The sequence below is a fragment of the Puma concolor genome, chromosome D2 (genome assembly GCF_028749965.1).
Source record: "Puma concolor isolate L17-30 chromosome D2, mPumCon1.1.hap2, whole genome shotgun sequence".
Classification (NCBI taxonomy): Eukaryota; Metazoa; Chordata; class Mammalia; order Carnivora; family Felidae; genus Puma; species Puma concolor.
In genome coordinates this window covers 40,761,205-40,784,763 of record NC_141677.1, presented here as the reverse complement: position 1 = coordinate 40,784,763, position 23,559 = coordinate 40,761,205, and the positions used below count along the sequence as shown (strand labels likewise).

Genomic DNA, 23,559 nt, shown 5'->3' with positions numbered 1-23,559 from the left:
TTCAGTGATTAACAGTGGGTAGAAAACCAAAATACTAAGGCCAGCAGTTGACATTTCTGTAAAGGGCCAGATAGTAAATATTTTCAGCCTTGTGCTGGGTGATCTCTGTTTCAACTACTCAACTCTGCTTTTATAGCAGGAAAGGAGCCATAGATAATATGTAAACGAATGGGCAGGGCTGTGTTCCAATTAAGTTGTATGTGCAAAAACAGGCAGGGAGCCAGGCCTGCAAGCCGTAGTCTGCCAAATCCTGCACTAAACTATCACACCAAAACCATCTGGACCTCAAGACGAAAGACAGGATTTCCTTTAGCTCGGCCACACAAACCCCAGAGCATCCCTATAATTCATGTCCCCAACTTGGGATAGTTTTTATATTACCTGAACAGGTCATAGTAGCCTAAAACTGTAAAAAATCCCAAACGATACAGCCCCACAATGGACTATTATACAACGAGAATCAACGACCTACAACTACATACGACAGTGTGAATGAATCTCACACGCAATATTTAACAAAAAATGTCAGATTCAGAAGATATTACACTGTTAAAGGCGGTGTCACGGACTGAATGTTTGTGTCCCCCAAAATCCAATGTTGATGCCCTAATTCCCAATGTGATGGCAGTTGGAGGTAGGCCTTTGGGAGGTAATTTAGGTTAAATGAGGTCATGAGGATGGGGCCTCCATGATTAGTATCCTTATAAGAGGAAGAGAGACAAGAGCACCCTCTGCCCTGTAGACACAGCAAGAAGGCAGCCGTCGGGAAGCCAGCGAGAGAGCGTTCCCCAGAACCCAACCCTACTGTCACCCCAGTCTCAGACTTGCAGCCTCCAGAAATGTGAGAGATTAATAAACTTCTGTCATTTAAGTCAGCAAGTTTATGGTATTTTGTAATGGCAGCCTGAGCAGACCAAAACAAGAGGAATGCTTCAGAGGAAAAACATCTAGCATCTGATCAAAAGCTACTAGACAGGAGTGCCTGGCTGCCCCAGTCAGTAGAACGTGCTACTCTCGATCTCAGGGTTGTGATTTCAAGCCCCACATTGGACATGGAGCCTACTTTAAAAAAACAACAACAACAACAACAAAAAAAAAACAGTACTACACGGGCAAGAAGGGAAAATAAATGTGATCTATAACAAGAAAAAATATTCAGTAACTAGAAAAAGACACAAACATTACAGAGGAGATGGAATTAGCTAAGACTTTAAAAAAAGATATTTTAGGGGCGCCTGGGTAGCTCAGTCAGTTAAGTATCCGACTTATGATTTCAGCTCAGGTCACAATCTCACGGTTCCTGAGTTCAAGCCTCGTGTCCAGCTCTAGGCTGGCGGTGCAGAGCCTGCTTGGGATTCTCTCTCTCCCGCTCTCTCTCTGCCCTCCCCAACTCATTCTCTCTTGCTCTCTCTCAAAATAAATAAAAACTTTTTAAAAATCTTTAATAAAAAAATTTTTTAAATAACACAGATATTGTACATATTCTTGAGGACTTAAAGGAAAACATAAACATAATGAGGAAAAGAAATAGAAAACAGAAGATCCAAATGGAACTATTAGAAATAGAAAATACAACACTGGACGTTAAGAATTCACTAGATGGGTTTAAATTTTTTTTTTTTTAATGTTTGTTTATTTTTGAGACAGAGAGAGACAGAGCATGAACAGGGGAGGGTCAGAGAGAGGGAGACACAGAATCTGAAACAGGCTCCAGGCTCTGAGCAGTCAGCACAGAGCCCGACGCGGGGCTCGAACCCACGGACCGCGAGATCATGACCTGAGCCGAAGTCGGCCGCTTAACCGACTGAGCCACCCAGGCGCCCCAATAATTCACTAGATGGGTTTAATAGCAATTGGACACTATAGAAAAAAGGATGAGTCAATTTAAAGACAAAGCAATAGGGGCGCCTGGGTGGCGCAGTCGGTTAAGCGTCCGACTTCAGCCAGGTCACGATCTCGCGGTCCGTGAGTTCGAGTCCCGCATCAAGCTCTGGGCTGATGGCTCGGAGCCTGGAGCCTGTTTCCGATTCTGTGTCTCCCTCTCTCTCTCTGCCCCTCCCCCGTTCATGCTCTGTCTCTCTCTGTCCCAAAAATAAATAAAAAAACGTTGAAAAAAAATAAAGACAAAGCAATAGAAATTATTTGAACTCAGGGGCAGGGGTTGGGGGGGGGGGGCAATGAACAGAGCCTCAGTGACCCATGAGACTATAAGGGGCCTGAGAAGAAAAAGGGGAGAGGCGTGTATTTGAAGAAATAGTGGTCAAAGGAGTCCGAAATCTGATGACAACTATAAACCCACAAATCCCAAAAGCCCAATGAACCTCAAACAGAATAAAGAAAACCACACCAGCCCATATCATAATAAAACCAAAATCCAGGAATAAAGAGAAAACTGTTGAAGTGAGCCAGGAGGGGGAAGACAGGATACATTCCATACAGAATATGCATATACAAGGTATTTTAACCAAACGAAATGAAAACATAAAACATATCGAAATGTGTGGGATGCAGGGGCGCCAGGGTGGCTCAGTCGGTTAAGCGTCCGACTTCAGCTCAGGTCACGATCTCATGATCTGGGAGTTCGAGCCCCGCGTCGGGCTCTGGGCTGATGGCTCAGAGCCTGGAGCCTGCTTCCGATTCTGTGTCTCCCTCTCTCTCTGCCCCTCCCCCGTTCATGCTCTGTCTCTCTGTCTCAAAAATAAATAAACGTTAAAAAAAAAAAATAAAAAAAAAAAAAAAAAAAAGAAATGTGTGGGATCCAGAAAACAAAGAGCATCAAATACCTATACTAGGAAAGAAGATCTAAAATCAATGATCTAATCTTCTGCCTTAAGCAGCTAGGAAAAAAAAACAACAAAGTAATCTTAAAGTAGGAGAAAGTGAGGAAATAATATAAACAGGAACAGAAATCAATGAAATAGACTGGAAACAGATGGTGGGGATAGCTGCACGGCAAGGTGAATGTACTTAATACCACTAATGCATGGAAAAATGATTCCAATGATACATCGTTATATGTGTCTTACTACAATTTGCAAGATAAAATTTTAAATAATTTTTAAAGGGACGCCTGGGTGACTCAGTCGGTTGAGCGTCCGACTTCGGCTCAGGTCATAATCTCGCGGTTCATGGGTTGGAGTCCCATGTTGGGCTCGGTACTGACAGCTCAGAGCCCGGAGCCTGCTCCAGATGCTGTGTCTCCCTCTCTTTCTACCCCTCCCCCACCTGAGCTCTGTCTCTCAAAAATAAACATTTTAAAAAAATTTTTAATACAATAATTTTAACATCTTTAAAGACATTAACGAAACGAAAACCAGAAGAACAAGGGAGAAACATGACCTAAACTAAAAGAAATCAGATAAGAGACAGGGTCAATTGTAAGAGGGACAGGAAGCAGATGGACAGTGGCCTGAGGAAGGGGTACAAGGGAATGACAGCAGAGGAGCACAGAAAAGTTTCTGAAGTGCTAGAAAGGTTTTCTATCTTCGCTGGGATGATGGTGGTTTCATGGAGTATACAGCTGTCAACTCATGGAACTGTACTTGAAGTGAATAAATACCATTCTATTGAATTTACACCTCAATAAAGGGGATATTTAAAAAGTATTTCTGGGGGGCGCCTGGGTGGCTCAGTCGGTTAAGCGTCCGACTTCGGCTCAGGTCATGATCTCACGGTTCGTGGGTTCGAGCCCCGCGTCAGACTCTGTGCTGACAGCTCAGATCCTGGAGCCTGCTTCGGATTCTGTGTCTCCCTCTGTCTCTGCTCCTCCCCTGCTCTCACTCTGTCTCTCTCTTTCTCTCAAAAATAAAGATTTAAAAAAAATTTTTTTTTAAAAAGTGTTTCTGGGGAAAAAAAGAAGGTACAACCAAGATAGGAATAGGGCACTCCCACACATAAGACACGGCAGTAGACTGGGGCATGCCAACTGGGGAAGGATGCCCCTCCATTTACTGGGGAAGGATGCATAGTTATACACACCACCAGCTACCCAGATTTGACACTAACCTGTGAGCACTCAGTAATCATATGTGCTGGGCAATGACCATCGCAGAGCCCCGTGAGCGGCCCTTCCTCAAGCCTCCCACGTGCTCAAGGGAGATGAGGAGCTGAAGCCCTATAGGGAGTAAGCATCAGGGTGTTCTAGTGGAATCTCTGATTAAGCAATCTTGCCCTCTGACTTGGCAAGTGCAAATGTAGAAAAATACACACTCACACACCCCATGTGCCAAGAGATAAGGCAGTCTATTTCCTATGAATTGGGGCAGCCCTTCAAGAGAAGTAATTTTGACAGTATAAATATGTCGGTCAGGTCAAAACAGCATACACACCTTCTGACCCATTTAATCTCACTCCTGGGAATCTATCCCAGCAAATAATTTCCCTGCCTTGCCCGAAGGGAGGAATCTGTATTACACTAACCAGTCACTGCATCCTTATCTAGGATAGTAAAAAAAAAAAAAAAAAAAAAAAAAATATTGGAAACAACCGAAATGTCCAATATGGGAATTTCCAAAAATACAATCAAGAAGACTCTGTGGTGACCTAGAATGTTCTAGGCTAGCTGATGCTGACGTGAAAACGCTGACCTCACGACTACAAGGATTCTCTCACAAAGATGGGAGACCACGTGCAACTGAAGACAGAACGGAGCCTGAGGAGGGAACTTGGTAAAGCGGGGGTGCCTTGGGTAAGCTTCTAGAATTTCCATGCGATTACAAAAGTTTGTTAAATAAAACTTGAAGAGAAAAAAGGTACCACTTCTCAGGAGTGGAAGTGAAAATATACTACACATATTATTAAAACACTAGACTTTCCTTTTTTTTTTAATTAATGTATTTATTTTTGAGAGAGAGAGAAAGCGCAAGGGGAGGAGGGGCAGAGAGAGGGAGAGGGAGAATCCCAAGCAGGCTCTACACCGTTGGCACAGAGCCCGACGTCGGGCTAGAACCCACAAACTGTGAGATCATGACCCGAGTCAAAGTCGGATGCTTACCCGACTGAGCCACCCAGGCGCCCCTGGACTTCCCTTTTTGATTGACCTAATCACCCAGAGACAGAAGCAGAGAAACCACATGGACACCAGGGGTCAAGCCTTGGGGTCTGGTGTTACATGGACAGAGTTCAACTCAAATAAGGGCAACTCTTTGTCAGTCAGAGGGATCCAGAGACATTAGCTCTGCAGGATGTGGGGAGTCTGCTATCAAAGGAGGAGCGCAGTCAAGTCCAGACACAGAGAAGACAACCCGCCACCCACACAGATGCTGGGGGAGGGGGAGGGAGCTGCTGGTTCAGTCCTTCCCCGGCAGACTCGCTTTGCCTCTCTCGGGTAGGGTGACCGCACATCCTGGTTTGCCTGGGACAGTCCTGAGATACATCCGAGATACGTCTGAGAACTCTTAATAAGCTCTCTTTCACTCTTAAAAAGTTTCCCGACTCCAGCCATAAATTACATATTCACCCGTGTCAGGGGAGGCCTTTGTCACTTTGAAGGAAGGCACCTGAAGCCACTCTGGTCACAGCACAGATGCCCACGACTCTCCTCTCACCTAGAAACAGGCTGCCCATTGGGCTCGGAGGCCAATTCCCGCACTTCGCAAGCAGGGAAGCTGCGGCCCAGACCTGCCCGAGTCGCTAGCGGCCAGTGGCAGGGGGACTCTCTGGCCCGTGTAACACAGGCTTATTGTCTGTGCCACAAGGGGCCTCAGTTCTCCACTTTTAATCCATCTCTGAAATAGATCCAGGCAGGGGCTTTATCTGAACCTCTGCAGATTGAACTCAATGCTGTGGTGGGAAGCAATCCTGGGGTTGCAGACATCATCTGAATGATTCCCTCCAGAGGATTCACTCAGCAAAACCAAGAGAGCTCAAATTCTTTTTGGAACCAGGTGGGGTGAGAACAAAGAAAAGGGCTCTATCCGGTGCCGCCTCCAGGGTCTACCTGACCCAGCTGCCCCTCCTTGCAAGTCAAAGGAGACTGCTTTTTCATCTGAATTGTGGCCAAGTATACACAATGTAAAACGTAAACTCCGCAACCATTCGTAAAAGTACGGCTCAGTGGCGCTCAGTACACAGTGTTGTGCACTGTGCATTGCCTCCGCCTTACAAAACCGGTGCTCGGTACCTACTCAACCCTGACGCCCCACTCTCCCCTCCCCGGCCCCTGGCCGCCACCATTCTACTTTCCATCCTGAAGCCTCTGACTACAAGGTTCTGCACATAGGTGGGATCATACAGTATTTGTTCCTTTGTGACGGGCTTATTTCACTTGGCGTATGTCCTCGAACTCACCCATGTGGTGGCGTGCGTCAGAATTTCCTTCCTTTTTAAAGGCTGAAAAATATTCCATTGCACATACGGAGCACATTTTGTTGATTCATTCATCTGTCGGTAGACGTCTCTACCGAGACGCTTTTGCTCGGTAGAAGCAAAAGATAGTTGCTTCTATCTTTTGGCCATTGTGAAGAATGCTGCTATGAACACACGTGTGCAAATAGCTCTCTGAGACTCTGCTTTCAATTCTTTCGGGTCTATTCCAAGTGCGGAATTGCTGGATCATACGGTACTTCTATTGTTCACACTATGAGGAACCTCCCTACTGTTTCCCAGAGTGGCTGCACCAGTTTGCATTCCCACCAACAGTGCACGAGACTTCCAATTTCTCCACATCCTCGGCGACACACTTTGGGGTGTGTGTGTGTGTGTGTGTGTGTGTGTGTGTGTATGTGAATAACAGCCATCCTAATGGGTGTAATTTGGTATCTCCTTGCGGTTTTGATTTGCATTTTCTTAAGTCAGAGTGATATTCTGCACTTGAAACAGGTCTCACTAATACAAGCAAAGAATGACTATGATTAAAAAAAAAAAAGAAAAAGAAAAAGGTAGAGGGGCACCTGGCTGGGTCAGTCGGTAGAGCATGCAACTCTTGATCTCAGGGTCATGAGTAGAGCCCCATATTGGGCATGGGGCCTACTTAAAAATAATTAATACGTACATACATACAATTTTTTTTTTTTTTAAGTAGAAAGTGCTAGTGTCCTTGAATGCTGCACTGTTTCCCGGACAGCCCCGTGAGAAGAACCGCATGAGGCCCAACCCCATGCTCACTCTGTACACACACATCAGCTCCGTCCACATTTCTCACCCCAAGCGAATATTAATGGTCCCTTGGGGGAAAAAATCTCAGTCCCAAACTGTAGGTAGGGAGCTTTAAAAAAAAAAAAAAGCAAAACCCTATTTGACTGTTACAGGTGTGTGTTAGTACACAAGTAATTCTGAACGGGGCCAAGTGCCCAATAAAACCTTGTGTTCATTCCAGCACCTAGAATCGGGCACGGAAATGACAGGTTGCTTCTGCATATCTGAACCTGCCTGCTGGGCCCAGGTCTGCCAGCAAAGCCGTAGTCCCGTCCCGCTGTGCACTGCGAATTCATCGAAACAAAACAAATACAAAAACACTCTGTGCAAAACAACCTATGCTTTGCTTCAAAATAATCGAGGGTGACAGGGGAGGATATAAATTTTCAAAGACTGGCTAATGAGTTGGTAACTGTTGAAGCCACGTGATGGGAACATGGAGGTTTGTCAGACTGTTCAATTTTGGTATTTGCTCTATGTAAAAAAAGAATACTTTCTCGGAGTCTCTGAGGAGGTAAAGCTTGGCATAGGGTTTTACACATTTTCAGCAACCTCGGGAGGCAGGCAGCAGGCCTGTGCCATCGATATTTCACAATGAAAACGCGAAGACTACTCAGTATCACTCAGAGCGGGTCAGAGTCCAGACTGGCACCGGGGTGCCCCCCGCTGCACCCACCATGCTCTTCCCTGAAGGCTCTGCGCCCCACTTCTCAGGCCTCACCCCACACTTAAGCTCCTGTGCAGAAGACAGGAGATAACTGCTAGGGACCCAGCAGGGAGGCGTCTGGCCACCCTCGCACTTTCCCAGCCAAGCTCTCTCGTGCCTCGTTTGCCTGGCTGTTCCTTTTTGTCCCCTCCTGTTCTGCCCCAGTGCACACTAACTGAGAAACAGACTCTCGGCCACACATCGGCAATCCTGCAGAACGCCGATAACACTGCAGCCCTTTTCAATCAAGCAGAATACAACTCGGAATTCATGAACTCCCCTATTCGAATCTGGGGCTGCCGAGGTGTTACTGGACAAGTTGGTAAAGCTTCCCAAGAGCCAAGAGTCGGTTCCGAAAAGAATGTGAAGAAACAGGGCATTAGCGGGCCCTCAGTTACAGCAGCGGGAAGTTTCGCTCTAGCTGAACAATTCAGGATGACCTTCGAAGGTCAAGGCGCCAGACCAAGCAAGCACAGCCTGGGGGTGGGAGAGAACAACACGGACCACTGGGAGTACAAGTGTCCAAAGTGTCAGACCGCCTGTCTGCCACCTGGCCCTCCACCATACACCTGGCCTGTGGGTGGGGCCTCCGGGTGGGGCCAGGCCAGGAGCCGTGCAGATCCAGGAAGCCACACACTGCGAGGATGAGGCAGCCTCCGTCCTCCCATCAGGAGAAGCCCAAAGGAAACCCGTCGAATGTCCTATATTGCCTTATTTCAAGGAAAATGACAAAGTTGCCGGAGACAGGCTGAGCACAAAGACGTGGGGTAAACAGCCATGCACTGAATCCCACCCTGTTTCTCCAGGACAGGCACACACAAAAAACCCCAAAACTTTGAGATAAACCATCAGGAGACGATGCTATAATATCAAGGGCAAAAGCTGGGAAGTCTTAACGCAAGTCTGCCTTGTTCTCAAGAGTTCGAGTCCAAACAGGGCATGCCAGAAATCCACAGGAGAGGCAAAATGTGGCATCACGGCCACTCATTCTGTCCCTCCCTCTGCACATGCCCCCACCCAGATACTGATAAGCAATGCTTGCTTAAGGTGTTCGATCGCGTCCCCGCACCCACCTGCATAGACTCAGTGTCTGCTTCTCCTGGACCTACCCCCCTGGCGACACACACATGCTAGGATACCTCCCGTAATGCCTTGACCATCTCCAGCTAGTGCTCGATTTTTCTGCTCTTCTTTAGGGCAGAGCCCTTGAAAGATCTGTCATGAGTCATAGTCTCCACTGCCCCACGTCCCCCTGGCTCCTTGGCCAGCTCCAGGTGGGTTTCCATCCCCCAGAGCACACAGCAGGTCTGGTCCACGTCACCAACAACGTCCACTTTGTCAAGGCCAATGCCAATTTTCTGTCCTCATCCTACGTCACGCCCCTGTGGCACAGCTGACTGTTCCTCTGTCCTTGAGAGGCTTCTATGATACAAAGTCTCCTGTCCACCCACTCACAGCCAACTCTGGAGCCGACTTTCCTCTTCAGGGTCCCCTCTAGCACCCCAGGACTTGACCTTCACACCCCTCCCTCCTCTTCTCAGTCAGCACACTCTCCCTCAAAGACCTCATCTAGCGCCCCCGCCACCGCCCCGATGGTAGTGAAGTCTTTCATCTCTAGGGTGGCCGCAGACAGGAAACAAACATCTCCATGTGGCTAAGAGACCATTCTCCCTCTTCTGTCCCAAAATTCTATCTCAGAACATGAGACCCCCATCCATCCCTTCACTCTGCAGAACCATTCCAAAATCAGATCCAACTTATAACCTCAGAGTTACTGAAAGTAGAAAATAATTCCAACTCCTTACTGACAACTGTTAAGGTCCTACATGCCCCGGCTCCTTCATGACTCTGTCCTCCCTCGTGTCCCCTTCTCCCTTGTACTCGCTGAGCTCCAGCCACAAGGCCCAAGTCCCTTGCCCCTGCCAAGTGCAGTCCTGCCTCAGGGCCTTTGCAAATGCTGCTCTTCTTGCCTATAGCTTTCTTCCCAGACCCCCACCGGCTGCCTCTTCACTCACACTCTGGTCTCAGTCCTTAAGTCACCTCCTCAGAATGCCCTTCCCTGACCACCCTAGCCAAGGAGCTCCCTACTCTGTTGCTCAGTAGGCTACTGCCATTACGGGTTACACACAAGCACCACAAGGAACAGGGCTTTATTGCCTGCGTCCACTCTTACCTCCCAGAGCCTAGAACAGGGCCTGGCCCACAGTCAAAAGGGCACTAAGTGCCCTGCTACCGACGTTTCATGGGGCTCATTCCCAGGCAGGGAAGCGGGAAGACAGACATGCGTGTGGGCCAGAGTTTCAAACGTTCCTAAACCTCCAAGGCTCAGGTAGGGGCCCATTAACCTGGTTTTCAATCACCTTGGCCTTCCCTGTCACTGTACTTAACAGTCTGTTTTATAATGGACTTGTCGCTGGTTCTGCCGGCGGCCGGGGGGCGGGGGCTCATTAACCCTGCCCACCTTCTCCTGCACAGCCTCACAGGGGGCCTGGCAAATCAACGGTTCGTGAAGAATCACGATCTACTGAATAAAAGACTAAGCGGCCGCTCTCGATAACTCACCCAGAAGACGATGTTGTAGCTGAAAAGGAGGTACTTATACCAGCAGCTGACCTCGGCGTTAGAGTATCTATAATAGTGCATCTTCCGAGAGGCGGGATCTGTGAACAGACATGGAGCGATGAGACGACAGGGTCACTTACAATAACATCTCCCCCAAACCTGCTCCCCAAGAAAGAGCAAAGGTGAGGCTCATGCACAGACTCCAGAAATCTACCCAAACTGTCTCCCCGTGTTCGTGCACGGGTTCAGGCTTCAGTTTACTCTCAATGCCAGCTGTAGACTGGGCAACAACCACATTCCTTCAACTCTCCAAAAACAGCCCCGAAAAGAAGAGATTTCTGAAAGAACGCAGAATGTCGGTGTTCAAAGTGTCCCCGGAATTCCAGGCCTTCCCAAACATCTATCTCCTCATCTCTGCATTGGGTGTTGCTGGTTCCACTGCTTGGCAGAGGAAACAGGAGTTAGGAAGGAAGGTTGTGGGACTTGCCCAAGGATAAGACAAAAAAACCCGACAGGGCCCAGGATCTGAACCCAGGACAGCGGGGTCCCCAGTCCACGTCCTCTCCACCCACCACTACCCGCGGCAGAGGGGCCAGGAGTAGAGGGAGTCACCAAAGAAACGGGGGCACTGAGAGGCACGTCTGGGAAGGAGAGATGAAAGGCAGGCATGATCTAACCGAGGCCAGTAAAGACGCCAGAATTAAGGCTCCATATTCGTTCATCCAACATTTTCTGAGATGACCTCCCAAGCTCTGTCCTCACAGAGGTGAGGAAGGTGGAGAGACCCCAGGAGCATACAGCAGCCAGCATTCGCCCATGCCTCTCTCCCCTCCCTCGCCTGCTTAACCTGCCCTGCAACTCGCCCACCACCGTTTTGGCCTCCAGAGGCTGTGGGTAAAAGCTCAGACTCCAGAATGCTCTGTGAACAGCACAGAGGGTGAAGTGGGGGGCCCTCTTTTTCTTTTTCATCTGTGTTCATCCCCCAAAGCCCCTCAGAGAATCCTACAAAAAGGAAGGTGCCCTCAAAAGGGAAATCTCAGGACCTGGCCCGCCTTTACCTGATGGGGAAGGTGGGGGGGGGGGATGGGGGGGGGGGGAGTCTCAAGCTGACCCTCAGGAGGCAGGATCCAGGGTTCACCCCCAGGCCCCAGTTCACCTCCCACTTCCTGGGGTGAGGGGAGGGGCACATCATAACAGGGCCCAAGGCAAAAACAAACAAGGCTACTCCAGCAGTGAGGAGACAACCCACTCACAACTGCCGGGAAGAATCCAGCTACTGCCGCCTTGCCGAGGAGTGGCTGCTGCAAAATCCCTTCCTGGGCCTCAGTGGCCTGGCCACGGGGCTCATAATGTTCTGAGAAAGTGGTGCCAAGCAGGGACATGAAAACCACAGCCCTCTGGAGATGAGTGCTGTGCTGGCTCAACCCTCCTGGCCACAGAGCAGAATCAACAGGCACCGAAGCCTGGACACCACGGTCTGCTCACCTCCTCCCTCCAGGAGGGATGGGCGAGTCTGGCCGGTCAGGTCTCAAACACCAGCCAGGAAGGGGACAGCAACCTGGCAGCCCCGTCCCCACTGTCAGAGCCGCGCTTGCACAAAACTCCCCTCCGAGGATGAGGATGAATGTGATCCCAGGTACCGAAGGACACCGCTGGGGACAGGGCACACAGGAGGCCTGAACGCAGCCTGGGCCACGCAGGGCGGCTACAAGACCACCGGGGGCTCTCAGGCCGAGACTCCTTCCTTCGGCAATGCGACCCGACCCTGGGCAAGTTCCTGCCCTCTCAAGGCCTCAGCATCCTCAACTGAAACTGATCCCTGATGTCACTGGTGTTGAGGGACCCAGCTGACAGCATCAAACGACTTATCCTAAACACAGATCTCAAGGCCTTACCCTCTGCACGTTCTGATAAGTGGGGCTAGGCTGGGGCCCAGAATCTTCATGTTTGACAACTTCTGACTCGCCTAATGTACTAAGTATCAGCCCGGGCACCATGGACTGCGGTCCCTCTGGGGATCCTACAAAGGCAGAAGGACCCTGCTAGCTGTAGGGACACAGGACAGACTAGGGCTATGGTAGCGACGACTCTTGGTAGGCAACTAACTAAAAGGGAACCAACATTCACCCATTTGTGTTTCACAGATTACAAAAACCTCAAAGCGCTAAGTTTTCGTCCGACTTCAGATGACTGGCTTCATGCATATAGAAAAAAACAAAACAAAACTTTTTTTAACCTAAATCTCAGGTAAGTTCCTCACAGTGAAACAGTCAACTTGGCTGAAAATGCCCCAGAAGGCAGAAAAATGTTCGAAACGGTAGAAAACCTATTTCTGTTTATGGACAAGACAAGCCTGCTGCTTAGAACTGTCAAATACAGCCCCCTCTTCTTCGTGGTTCCTAGAGACGCCTGGAAGGTGGATGGCCATATGCTCCATAGAACGGAACCCCAGAGACTGGGGAGGGCTACTCAGGCATGGTACCCAAAAGTTCAGGAGTCCTCGAGAGTACTCCTTGGACACCAAGGAGGGTGGTCAGAGAGAGGGAGACACAGAATCCGAAGCAGGCTCCAGGCTCTGAGCTGTCAGCTTTAACCCAACCATGGTAAAGCTCTCGCTCAAAAGCTTTGGAGCAGTAAACAAAGCCAGTCCCCCTTCTTCCTCCACAAAGAAACCAGCTAATTAGCACAAGTCTGCATGTTTTCCAAGGTAGTGGCAGCCTCATCCCTGCCCTCTGCTTGGGGCCTTTGGGAAATGATTACTCTGAGGTGAAACAGAACTCTCAACCTGGAGCTCCCTGTTCTTCAGCTCCGGCCGGTTAAGCATGACGAACATAGAAAGGCCACAGGAGGGGCACCTGGGTGGTTCCATCAGTTAAGCATCCAACTTCAGCTCAGGTCATGATCTCATGGTCCGTGAGTTCGAGGCCCACGTCGGGCTCTGTGCTGACGGCTCAGAGCCTGGAGCCTGCTTTGGATTCTGTGTCTCCCTCTCTCTCTGACCCTCCCCCATTCATGCTCTGTCTCTGTCTCAAAAATAAATAAACATTTAAAAAAAAAAAAAGGCCACAGGAATTCATAACCACGCAGGCCCCAGAGGGGAGAGTTCTCTGCAGGGCACCTGGCCTCCCTCACCACAGGTTTTACCCTCTTTCACTGTGGCCCCCGAAGGCCTCACTCCACAAAGACACACAGGCAACCGGAAAAAGCTCTGCTTTCACAGACGTCAGGGTCCAATCCCACACCCAGAGAGTCTCAACAACCATGACACCAACTCCAAGCCCGTACCTTCCTGGAGACTCAGACACTTGGAACTGCACTAGCCAGGTCCACACCAGGGAAGGACTAGGAAACCCCTGATCACCCATGACACCGTGCACCACACTCAGACACGTCCCCTAAATGCCTGTCATGCACGACCCATTGCACCACTTTTGTTGGACCAAGATAACCCTGTGAGGTCTAGGCGTGGGGATGTCCCAATGACACCATTTCCCCATCCAACTCACAAAAGAGGAAACTGTTGAGGGGAAACATTTCAGTCTTTTGTCACCCACTTGTTTATTCCTCCCCGTGGGAAGAAAAGGCACTCAAGTAACCACAGGTGGGGAGAGTGACCCCACTTCCCCACCCCCAGGGAGCCTAAGGAGCAGAAAGAAAGGCTGCTCCTCTCTCTCTCTCTCTCTCTCTCTCTCACTGCAATCTGCCCTGCTGGCCTCCGGCTGTAGAAGCAGGTCCCTAACGTCACTGTCACCAAAGATCTCTGAATGTAAACCAAAGGAGGTAAAGGGAAGATCTGTGTGGACCCCAGTCCAAGCCACGCCTCCGACACAAGGCCCTGGGGACCTCAGTTTGGGGAACGAAGCCAATGCTGAGCTCCAGTGGGTCTGGTTCAGCCGCTTCACAGCCTCAACGCCCTGGCAACCCCACCTGAGTGTTACCCACGTTGACACAGCACCCCGAGAAGGTGACAAAGGCACTGGTGCCGAAACTAAAGCCCAGAGCTGACCCAACATGCAGCCAAATGACCCCGAAGTAACCGTGGTCCCTGACAGCTCCTCTTATTTGCTAAACCAAGTCATATCAGAGGAACGCAGAACTCCGCTCTCTACCAACTAAGGAACTTAATTAAAACCAATACCATTGAGGGACGCCTGCTGGCAAAGCTTGTAGAACATGCAACTCTTGATCTTGGGATTGTAGGTTCGAGCCCTATGTCGGGGGTAGACATTACTTAAAAATAAAGTCTTCAGGGGCGCCTGAGTGGCTCAGTCGGTTAAGCGTCAGACTTCGGCTAAGTCATGACCGCACAGTTCGTGAGTTTGAGTGCCACGTCGGGCTCTGTGCTGATGGCTTGGAGCCGGGAGCCTGCCTGAAATTCTGTGTCTCCCTCTCTTTGCTCCTCCCCTGTGTGCACTCTGTCTCTCTCTCTCAAAAATAAATAAACATTAAAAAAAATTTTTTTAAATGAAACATAAATAATGTTTTTGGCAGCCGCAGCAATTATGACAAAGGGTAAAAAATCTACAATGTCTAAAAATCCATACTCAAAAGACTCCAGTTTTAGACACAAGGACAAAAGAGACGGACATTAAATGAAAGGGAAGGACAATATAATGAACAGATGAGAAAATGTTCAACATCACTGGAAATGAAACTGAACGACAATCCAGAGATGCTATCTCCTGTTACACTTTTTAATTTGACAAAATAACCACGTAGCTGCTGCTGGCAAGCCCGTGATGAGGATGCCAAGTCCGTGATGAGGATGCCAAGTTCACACCTTGCTGGCAGCAGAGTAAATTGTTACCACTCTTTGGTAAGCAATATGGTTACAGACACTCAAAACCAAAAAAAGAAAAAAAAGAAAAGAAAAAGAAAGTCATACCCTTAATCCAATAAAGTCATGACTAAGAATCTGCCACCAGAAAATAAACCAACAAAAGAAAAAGAATATGCATTAAGTTTGAAATCTGAACATCATGGTTTGCAATTACAGAACAATTTGTAAGCATGTGGTTGAAGGCCAAAATGGAATATAAAAGTGTGGAAATGGTTGCATGGGGGGGTAGACTGCTAAGTGATTTTCTAGAAACGTTTCCACTGTTGCACTTAACCATTACCACCTCTGCATTATAAATGTAAATTGGCCATTGCTGGGGGGAGGATGTGCCAACCTCCAAGGATGTTGGCCCCCCCAACGTGATGACCTCTACGGTCCTTGTAGACAGGGCTTGTCTACTTTGGGATTCTCTCAGCCTGTAAGATTCCTTCCTTCTCCCTCTCCCTGTCTTATTGTTAATTTAAAAAAGTAGCACGTGCTCCACTGTAAAATACGTGAGCAGCTCAGATGTATGAGGAGTAAATGGGCAATGAGAAACCAGCAGACGATGGCTTTCACATTTTCACCATGACCCACAGTAAGAAACACATGAACAAAATCAAGCCAGTGCACACATACTCATGTGCACAGCTGAGCTTCGTGAAAAAATACCTCCCTTTTTGTGCCCCATGCATTCTAGATTTGGGGTTTCAAGTTTGTTTGTTTTTTTCAAAATCATGCCTGCACAGAATCCAAGAAGCAACTACCATATACGTTGTGTTGAGAAAAAGCAGCTTGTAGGCCCTTCCCCCTTCCAAGGGACCCTTTCAACTTTCCAGCTGATCTTGATAGCTATACCCCAAATAGCTCTTAGAAATGTCCATATATAACACGCTTGTGTTACTATTCCTTGGCTTTTCAGTTTTAGGTATTACCTACCTACTTCCTACCCTGGAAGGTGACGATGTAACTTTTTTTTTCATGTTTATTTTTGTGTGAGAGAGTGAGCACATATGTACTGTATGCACACACACACACACACACACACACACACCCTCTGCCCCTGGCAGAGGGACAGAGAGAGGGGGACAGAGGATCGGACACAGGCTCCATGCTGTCAGCAGGGAGCCTATGCTGGCTCGAACTCACGAATCGTGACATCATGACGTGAGCTGAAGTCAGATGCTTAACCGATGAAACCACCCAGGCACCCCACTCTATTTACTCCTATAGAAACCACTTGCCCCCCACCAAGCTCCCTCATCCTTCTCCTTTCCTGTATCTCCATTCCAATTACAGTTAAACTCTAGCAATGGCTAGAGTGACTTTCAGAGTTTACATTATCATGACCACTTCTAACATCAGGGAGAGCCATATACATCATAATTACTTTTCCTGCACAACTTTTTGTTCTCTGGAGTTAACGATTCTCTTATTTTTCTGTTTGCTTAATTTCCTATAAATTTATCCATAGTCAACCCCAAATTCAATGCCAGTTGTCCAAGTCTCCTCTCAGTAAGTTCACTAACAGCAGATGTTCTGTTTGTATTTCTTCTTCCAGAAGAAAACTCTCCTGGAGCTTATGGAGCTGCTTCGATCTGGACTGGTACCCAGAATTCCCTTTACCTCAATTTGGGACACAGCCCACGAGAGATCCAGTCTTTGCTCACCTTGGTGGAGAAAACTTTCAGTGCAAAAGGCAAGTTTTTTGAACCCTATATATCTGAAAACAGGTTTATCCTACCTTCACTCTTGAACAAAAGCATGTGAACAGAATTGGGAATCAATTTCACAGAGAATGACAAGGCATCACGCTACATCTTCTACATTCCAGCGTATTGAGAAGCTGTGAAGCCACTCAGGTTCCCCATCTGTGTGTCTGATGCGTTTCTTTCTCTGTATGAAATTGTAGGATCATCCCTTTCTCCCCAGCATACTGAAATTTCAGGGTACTGGTCTGGGTTCACCTTCACCCACTTGGTTCAACATCCAAGGAGTCCTTCCAATATGGAAACCAATATCTGCCTAGGAAATTTTTTTTCTTGATGATTTTCCCATTCTTACTTTTTTTTTTTTCTCTGTTCTCTCTCTCTCTGTAACTCCTACTAGTGGATACGGAAACCCTGCATGATCCTTCGCTCTGTTATCCATCTCTTCATCTTTTTTGTTTTCTGGAAGAACTCCTTCAACTTGATTCTCTAATTGTCCTGATATTTTTGTCCTGCCCTCATTTTTTAAACTTTTAATAATTTTGTTTTCAAAATATTTTTTGTAGCAGCCTGTTCTTACTTCATGGATACAAAATTTCTCTGATCTCTGAGAAAATGTCTAATTTTTTTCAAAATGTTCTTCCCTCTAAATAGCATGTTTCTTCCAAGTGGCCTTTTTTTTTTTCCTATTTGTTTTGCTTCCTTTCATGTTAGGCACCTTCTTCAGATGTTAATAATCCTTAGTAATCCTCATGAGGAAGAGTAAATGCCTAAAAACTAACTGGAAGCACTGAGTCCTGGGGCAGGTGAGTTTTTGTGAAGATGATCAGGCTGGGCCATTTGCTGGGGAAACCTTGTTGTTGGCATCGTTAATTCTTTCCTCTGCAGCCAGTCAGGTTCCCAATGCGGTCTCTTTTAAGCTCCTACCTGGAAGGAAGGGGGCTGGCTGTCATCAGTGTTTGAGAAGCCAAATGGAAGTAGAAGGCTGGGGAATGAATGTGGTCTCCATATGCACCTCCAGGAATACCTGGGGTTTCACAGGTCCCTGGTTTTTTCTTCTGCAGAATAAATCCCCAATGTCCAGCTAAAGGGAAGAGGGCATCACCAAACATCACGGAGGAAGGAAAGCAATCCAGGTATCCAACCACATCAGCCACTTTCAAAGAATTCTTACATTTAGCCACCTCAGATGCTCCTCTGCACCACGCCCGAAAATAACAATGTGGGTGGTGACACCAACTTCTCTCATTATTTTTTAATTTTTTTAATGTTTGTTTATTTTTGAGAGAGAGAGGGCACGTGCTAGTGCCAGCTGGGGAGGGGGGGAGGGGGAGGGGGAGGGGGAGGGGGAGGGGGAGGGGGAGGGAGGAGGGAGGAGGGAGGAGGGAGGAGGGAGGAGGGAGGAGGGAGGAGGGAGGAGGGAGAATTCCAAGCAAGCCCAACACTATCAACACAAAAGCCCAGCTCGGGCCTCAAATTCACGAACCATGAGACCATAACCAGAGCCAAAATCAAGAGTCAGGCACTTAACCAACTGAGCCACCCAGGTGCCCCCCAACTTCTCTATTTTAAACTGGGTCACTCATCCATCACTAGCTTGCAAATTGTTTCTTGTTGTTTCCTTTCCCATCCCCCCTATCCTCATACAGATTTTTTTTAAAATCCCCTTTATCTTAACTTTTGTGAGATTCTACGATAAAGTAAAATTAAGCGTGTCCACTCGACCCACCAATTTTACCCAGATGTCTAGGAAGACTTCAAAATATTTTTAGTTGCCATCTTTTTACTGAGCAAAGTGAAAAACCAGGAAGCATAACTTATCACCATATAAAAGAAAGGGCAAAAAAAAACTTTGCAGATGTAACTAAGACTGACTGATCAACTAACCTTAAAATAGTGAAATTACCAGAGTGGGTCCAATGGAATTATGTGAGCCCTTAAAAACAGAGCTTTCTACCAGCTGAGGGCAGAAGTAATCTGGAAGGTTCCAAGCATGAGAAGGACACAGTACATAATGCTGGATCTGAGATCCAGGAGCCATGTGCACAGAGCAGGAGATAAGGGTAGCCCTGGCTACCTTTACAGTCCTACAACAGTCAGGAACTGAATTCTGCCAATAACTGGAATGAACCTGGAAGTACATTATTCCCCAGAGCTTCCAGAAAGGAACGCAACCCTGCCAACACCTAGATGTGGGCCATGTGAAACCCTAAGCAGAGATCTCAGCTGAACTATGCTGTACCTGGATAGCACTGTCCATCCATAACCTGAGCTGGAAACCTGCCCTCCCCACCCCACCCCCATTACCCTTGCTGTCTCCTCTCTCACTCATTCTCCAGTCAGCCATTCACTAAGACTCAACTTTTCCACCTGGCTTTCAAGTCACAGGCCCATGCCAGTGAAGGGCAGCCATATTCCCAAGGGAGCTGGGGGCCTGGCTGTATCTCCAAGTAGCACATCCTAAGCCTCAGACATTCCTACCACCCAAGAGAGTCCTCAGAGCCCATTGGGTGCTGGGGAACATTCTCGGGCCAACGAAACAGGTAGGCCTAAGGTGACAAGTCAAGGATAGGAATAGTGACTATGGAAGGGGAACAGGTTCCAGTGAGAGAGAGGATCACAAAGGCAGGCCAGAGTAGGCTGCCTCATTGTCCACAGGAATGAACCTGTGACCTCAGCCCCAAGGCACAGCCACCCACTAAGGGGAGGAAGGCTCAGATCCACGGAGCTCAACGTCTCGGAGTCACCCTCAGGGTCAGAAGTGTCTCTGTCATACTCTACTTAGGACCCAACTCCTCATGGCCAGGGTCTGCCAGAAACAGTGCAAACTGGACACATTGGCAGCAGCCATTCAGAGGTATCCAGAAGTCTGACTCGTCCTCAGGGGAGGACACTACAAAGTCACACAGGGGTAAGGGTGGGCCACCCTCCCTTATCATGGCATCACAAGCACTGAGCCCCTGGCACACAGGTGTGGGAAAGGGAGATTCCCAGAGTTCGGAGACCAGAGGCCCAAGGGATGGCCTCCATGTGGAGGTCCAGGAAAGCCTAGGCTACCAGCTCTGAGCCCCAGCAGCCCCCCCCCCCCATGGGCCTAGGGTTCTAAGCGCCTAGTTTCCTGTATGAAACCTTGAACTTAGCAAACAGCATTATGAGTTTCCACCACCAAAACCCACAACCCAAATCCTGCTGAGTCTAAGGAGCGCCAAGGGGCCTCCTCGTTGATCTGGTGAGAGGAGACCTTTGTCTACACCAGTGCTGTTGCTGGGAAAGAAGCAGAGGGAGGGACAGAAGTGGGTCAAAGGAGGGAAGCAGGGAGGCGAGGGCTCAGCGGGAAAAGTCCTGGGCCTAGAATGGAGGTCACCTAATCCAATGATTTTCAAACTTACTATTTTTATTACTTTTTAAGCTACAGGAGCTTCTGTTCAAAGAAATTCTGACCCAGAAACCCAGCATGAAGACAGGCAGAGCAGGTTGCTTGTCTCAGGTGTCTGGGAAGAAAGAGGAGGTTCCGTGAGGAGCACACTTGAAAATCATGGGTCTCGTCCAGCTGATCCCAGATTCCAAAGAACATCAGAATCACTCAAGGAGCTTTTTCCAAACTGCACAGGGAGACTAGTTCAATAGAAGTGTGGCAGACCTAGAAATTCACATTTTTAAGAGCTGTCCTTCAAAGCAGTCAGTTTGGAGGAACTCTCACTGGCAAAATCTGGAAGAATCTGAGCATCAGAATAAACGATAATAGTAATGGATTTTTAATTCGTTGAGTAAAATAAGAATCCTTGAGTCCACTCTGATATATATAAATGGATAAATAAACAAGTGGAGAAGAGAAAGCTCTTTTTTTAAATAAAAAAAAAATGGTTTGTTTTTTTTAATTTTTTTTTTAATGTTTATTTATTTTTGAGAGAGACAGAGACAGAATGTGAGTGGGTTAGGGGCAGAGAGAGAGAGGGAGACACAGAATCCGAAGCAGGCTCCAGGCTCTGAGCTGTCAGCACAGAGCCCGATGCGGGGCTCAAACCCACAAGCTACGAGATCATGACCCGAGCCGAAGTCGGATGCTCAACCAACTGAGCTACCCAGGCGCCCCAAAAAAGGTTTTATTTTTACGTAACCTCTCCATTCAATGTGGGGCTCCAACTCACAACCTGAAGAGTTCAAGAGTCACATGCTTAACCGAATGAGCCGGCCAGGTGCCCCAAGAAAGCTCCTCTTTAGCAGAATGCCAAATGACAAGTGCAGAAGGAATTAACGGAATTAAAATATCACCATTTGGCAACCATGACATAAAGATCTGTCAAGAATCTTCCATCAAGGATCATCAGTGGGTTCTTTTTTGGTCCGTTCCAGATGCTGCAACAAAACAGCACAGGCTGGGTAGCTTATAAAGAATGGAAATTTAGGGGCGCCTGGATGGCTCAGTTGGTTAAGCGGCCGACTTTGGCTCAGGTCATGATTTCGCGGTCCGTGGGTTCGAGCCCCGCGTCGGGCTCTGTGCTGACAACTCAGAGCCTGGAGCTTGTTTCAGATTCTGTGTCTCCCTCTCTCTGACCCTCCCCTGTTCATGCTCTGTCTCTCTCTGTCTCAAAAATAAATAAACGTTAAAAAAAAAAAATTAAAAAAAAAAAAAGAATGGAAATTTATTTCTCATGGTTCTGGAGGTCCAAGATCAAGTACCAGTATGGTCGAGCAAGGGCCTTCTTCCTTTCTAGTTCAAAGCTGATACCTTTTCACTGTGTCCCCTACATGGTGGAAGCAGCAAGGGAGCTCTGTGGTGTCTCTTTTAAGGGTGGTAATCCTCTTGAGGATGGAGTCCTCATGACCTAAGCACCTCCCAAAGGCCTGCCAAATCGGACATTAGATTACAATATGTGAATTTGGGGGATACAAACACTCAAGACGGTAACAGGCTCTAAAATCAGTTGATAAAAGTTTGATGAGAAACAACATGTTTACATTATCTCAAAGCATCTCCCCATAGGACACTTATAAATTACAGAGAACATAATAGTAACTCAGCAGTGGAGAAACCCAGCAGATAGTACCTTGTTAACTAAGTCATCGCTTTTTTCCTCACCAGTCATGAGTCAAGCCAACATCCATCCCGCCTGAGGGGAAACACTGAGAAGGACACCTCATTCCTGTGGTATTCCTGATGAAAATACATAACATGGGTCCAATCATAAGGAAGAATCCAAGAAATTCCAATTAAGGGAGATTCCACAAAATAACGGGCCTCAAGTCAAAGCATAGAGCTTGTGGCCATTTCCCTTAAAAAAACAAAACAAAAACAAAAACCGCAACAACAACAAAAAAGAAATAAAGCACTAGCACAGAAAGCAAGTCTGGGGCCCCGAGATCTTGAACATGATTCATCAGGCATTCATCCAACTACAGGAGCACCATCGAGGTGGTGCAGGCCCACCCAGGTGAGGCGGGACTTAGTCACCCACAGCCGCTGCCCCCGCACCTTCTCAAAAAGCTAGGTGCAAGAGGCCTGGCACTTTCCTGCCTTCTCAGTTGCTCTGCCCTCTGCCAGGGAAGGTGAAGCTGCCAGCTCACAGGATTGGGGGGCGGGGGGGGGGGCCTGTGCCCCGCGATCATCACGGCAGGCCTATTTCCGCCTGCATTTGAAACTGCATTTGAAACACCTACACCCAGAAGCCGGTTGCACACAAGATGTGGAGAATCTGGGCCCAGTTCACAGAGACATCTTCAACGTGGACAAGAACCCAGGAGGCCAACAAGCTGGGCCCTCTGTCCACTGTGAAATTCTCAACTAAGGGCCTGAGGCAAGGGCTCCCCAGACTGAGGATGAGGTGGCAAGCAATCCATCAGTGCACAAACTCGCTAGGCCAGTCCCTCCGGGTGAAAAGGCTTTTGTTGTGGGAGACACAACACCTCGGACTTGATCCTACGAGTCTGGACACCTGCTGCGTGCGGGGCACCCCGAATGAGGCCGTGGGGGTGAAGAGCTCACAGTGGGGCGGGTGCCTGACTCAGGGGACTCGGGCCACACTTCCTTCTACCAGGGACGGAGTGAGTCAGGTAGGTGCTGGAGGGCAGGATCGTGCACAGGAAGGAAGGACGAGGTGGGAAGCTGGTCAGGAAAGGCACCACAGAGCTGGTGGTTTCATCGTGAACGACAGGAGGGCTCCACATCTAGACAGTCACCAACTTGCCCTGAGACGGGGACACCGCACCACCACGTAACACAGAGCGACCAACTGTCTCTCACCCCCAAGACTATCCGAGGCGATTATCAACACAGCCCCAGGTGTGTCCCCAGCTCTGGGCCAGGCCCTGCAGATGGGATCAAGACACGCCAGAGCAGCTGCCCCTGCAGAGGGGAAACAGTTGGGGCCCTGCACGCCACAGATGTTCCGCGTGATGAGTGAGTCCCCTCGCAGGGAGAAGTCACTTCTGCTCCCATAACGGAGTCTCCGGCGCCCTTAGGGGAGCTGCTCCAGCGCGCTGAGCGTCCAATGCAGACCTGAAATGTTCTCTGTGGAGTTTGCCCCACCCCCACCTGCGCTCCCCCAACAAAAAACTATGTAAGAGAACTCAGAATGACACGCACTGCCTCCTTTTCCTCCCATTTTCCATGCCTGAAACACAGAAAGATT

At 48.4% G+C, this 23,559-nt stretch overlaps 1 protein-coding gene across 6 annotated transcripts in view; it reads right to left on the bottom strand.

Annotated features, from left to right (window-relative positions):
• TSPAN14 (tetraspanin 14) overlaps positions 1–23,559 on the bottom strand; it is a 57,297-nt gene that overhangs the window by 18,159 nt on the left and 15,579 nt on the right. For all 6 annotated transcript variants that reach the window (XM_086680139.1, XM_086680141.1, XM_086680140.1 and 3 more), the window contains one exon: positions 10,403–10,500. In XM_086680139.1, the coding sequence (XP_086536265.1) occupies positions 10,403–10,483 (81 nt within the window). In that variant the 5' untranslated portion in view covers positions 10,484–10,500. The remainder of the gene's footprint in view (positions 1–10,402; positions 10,501–23,559) is intronic.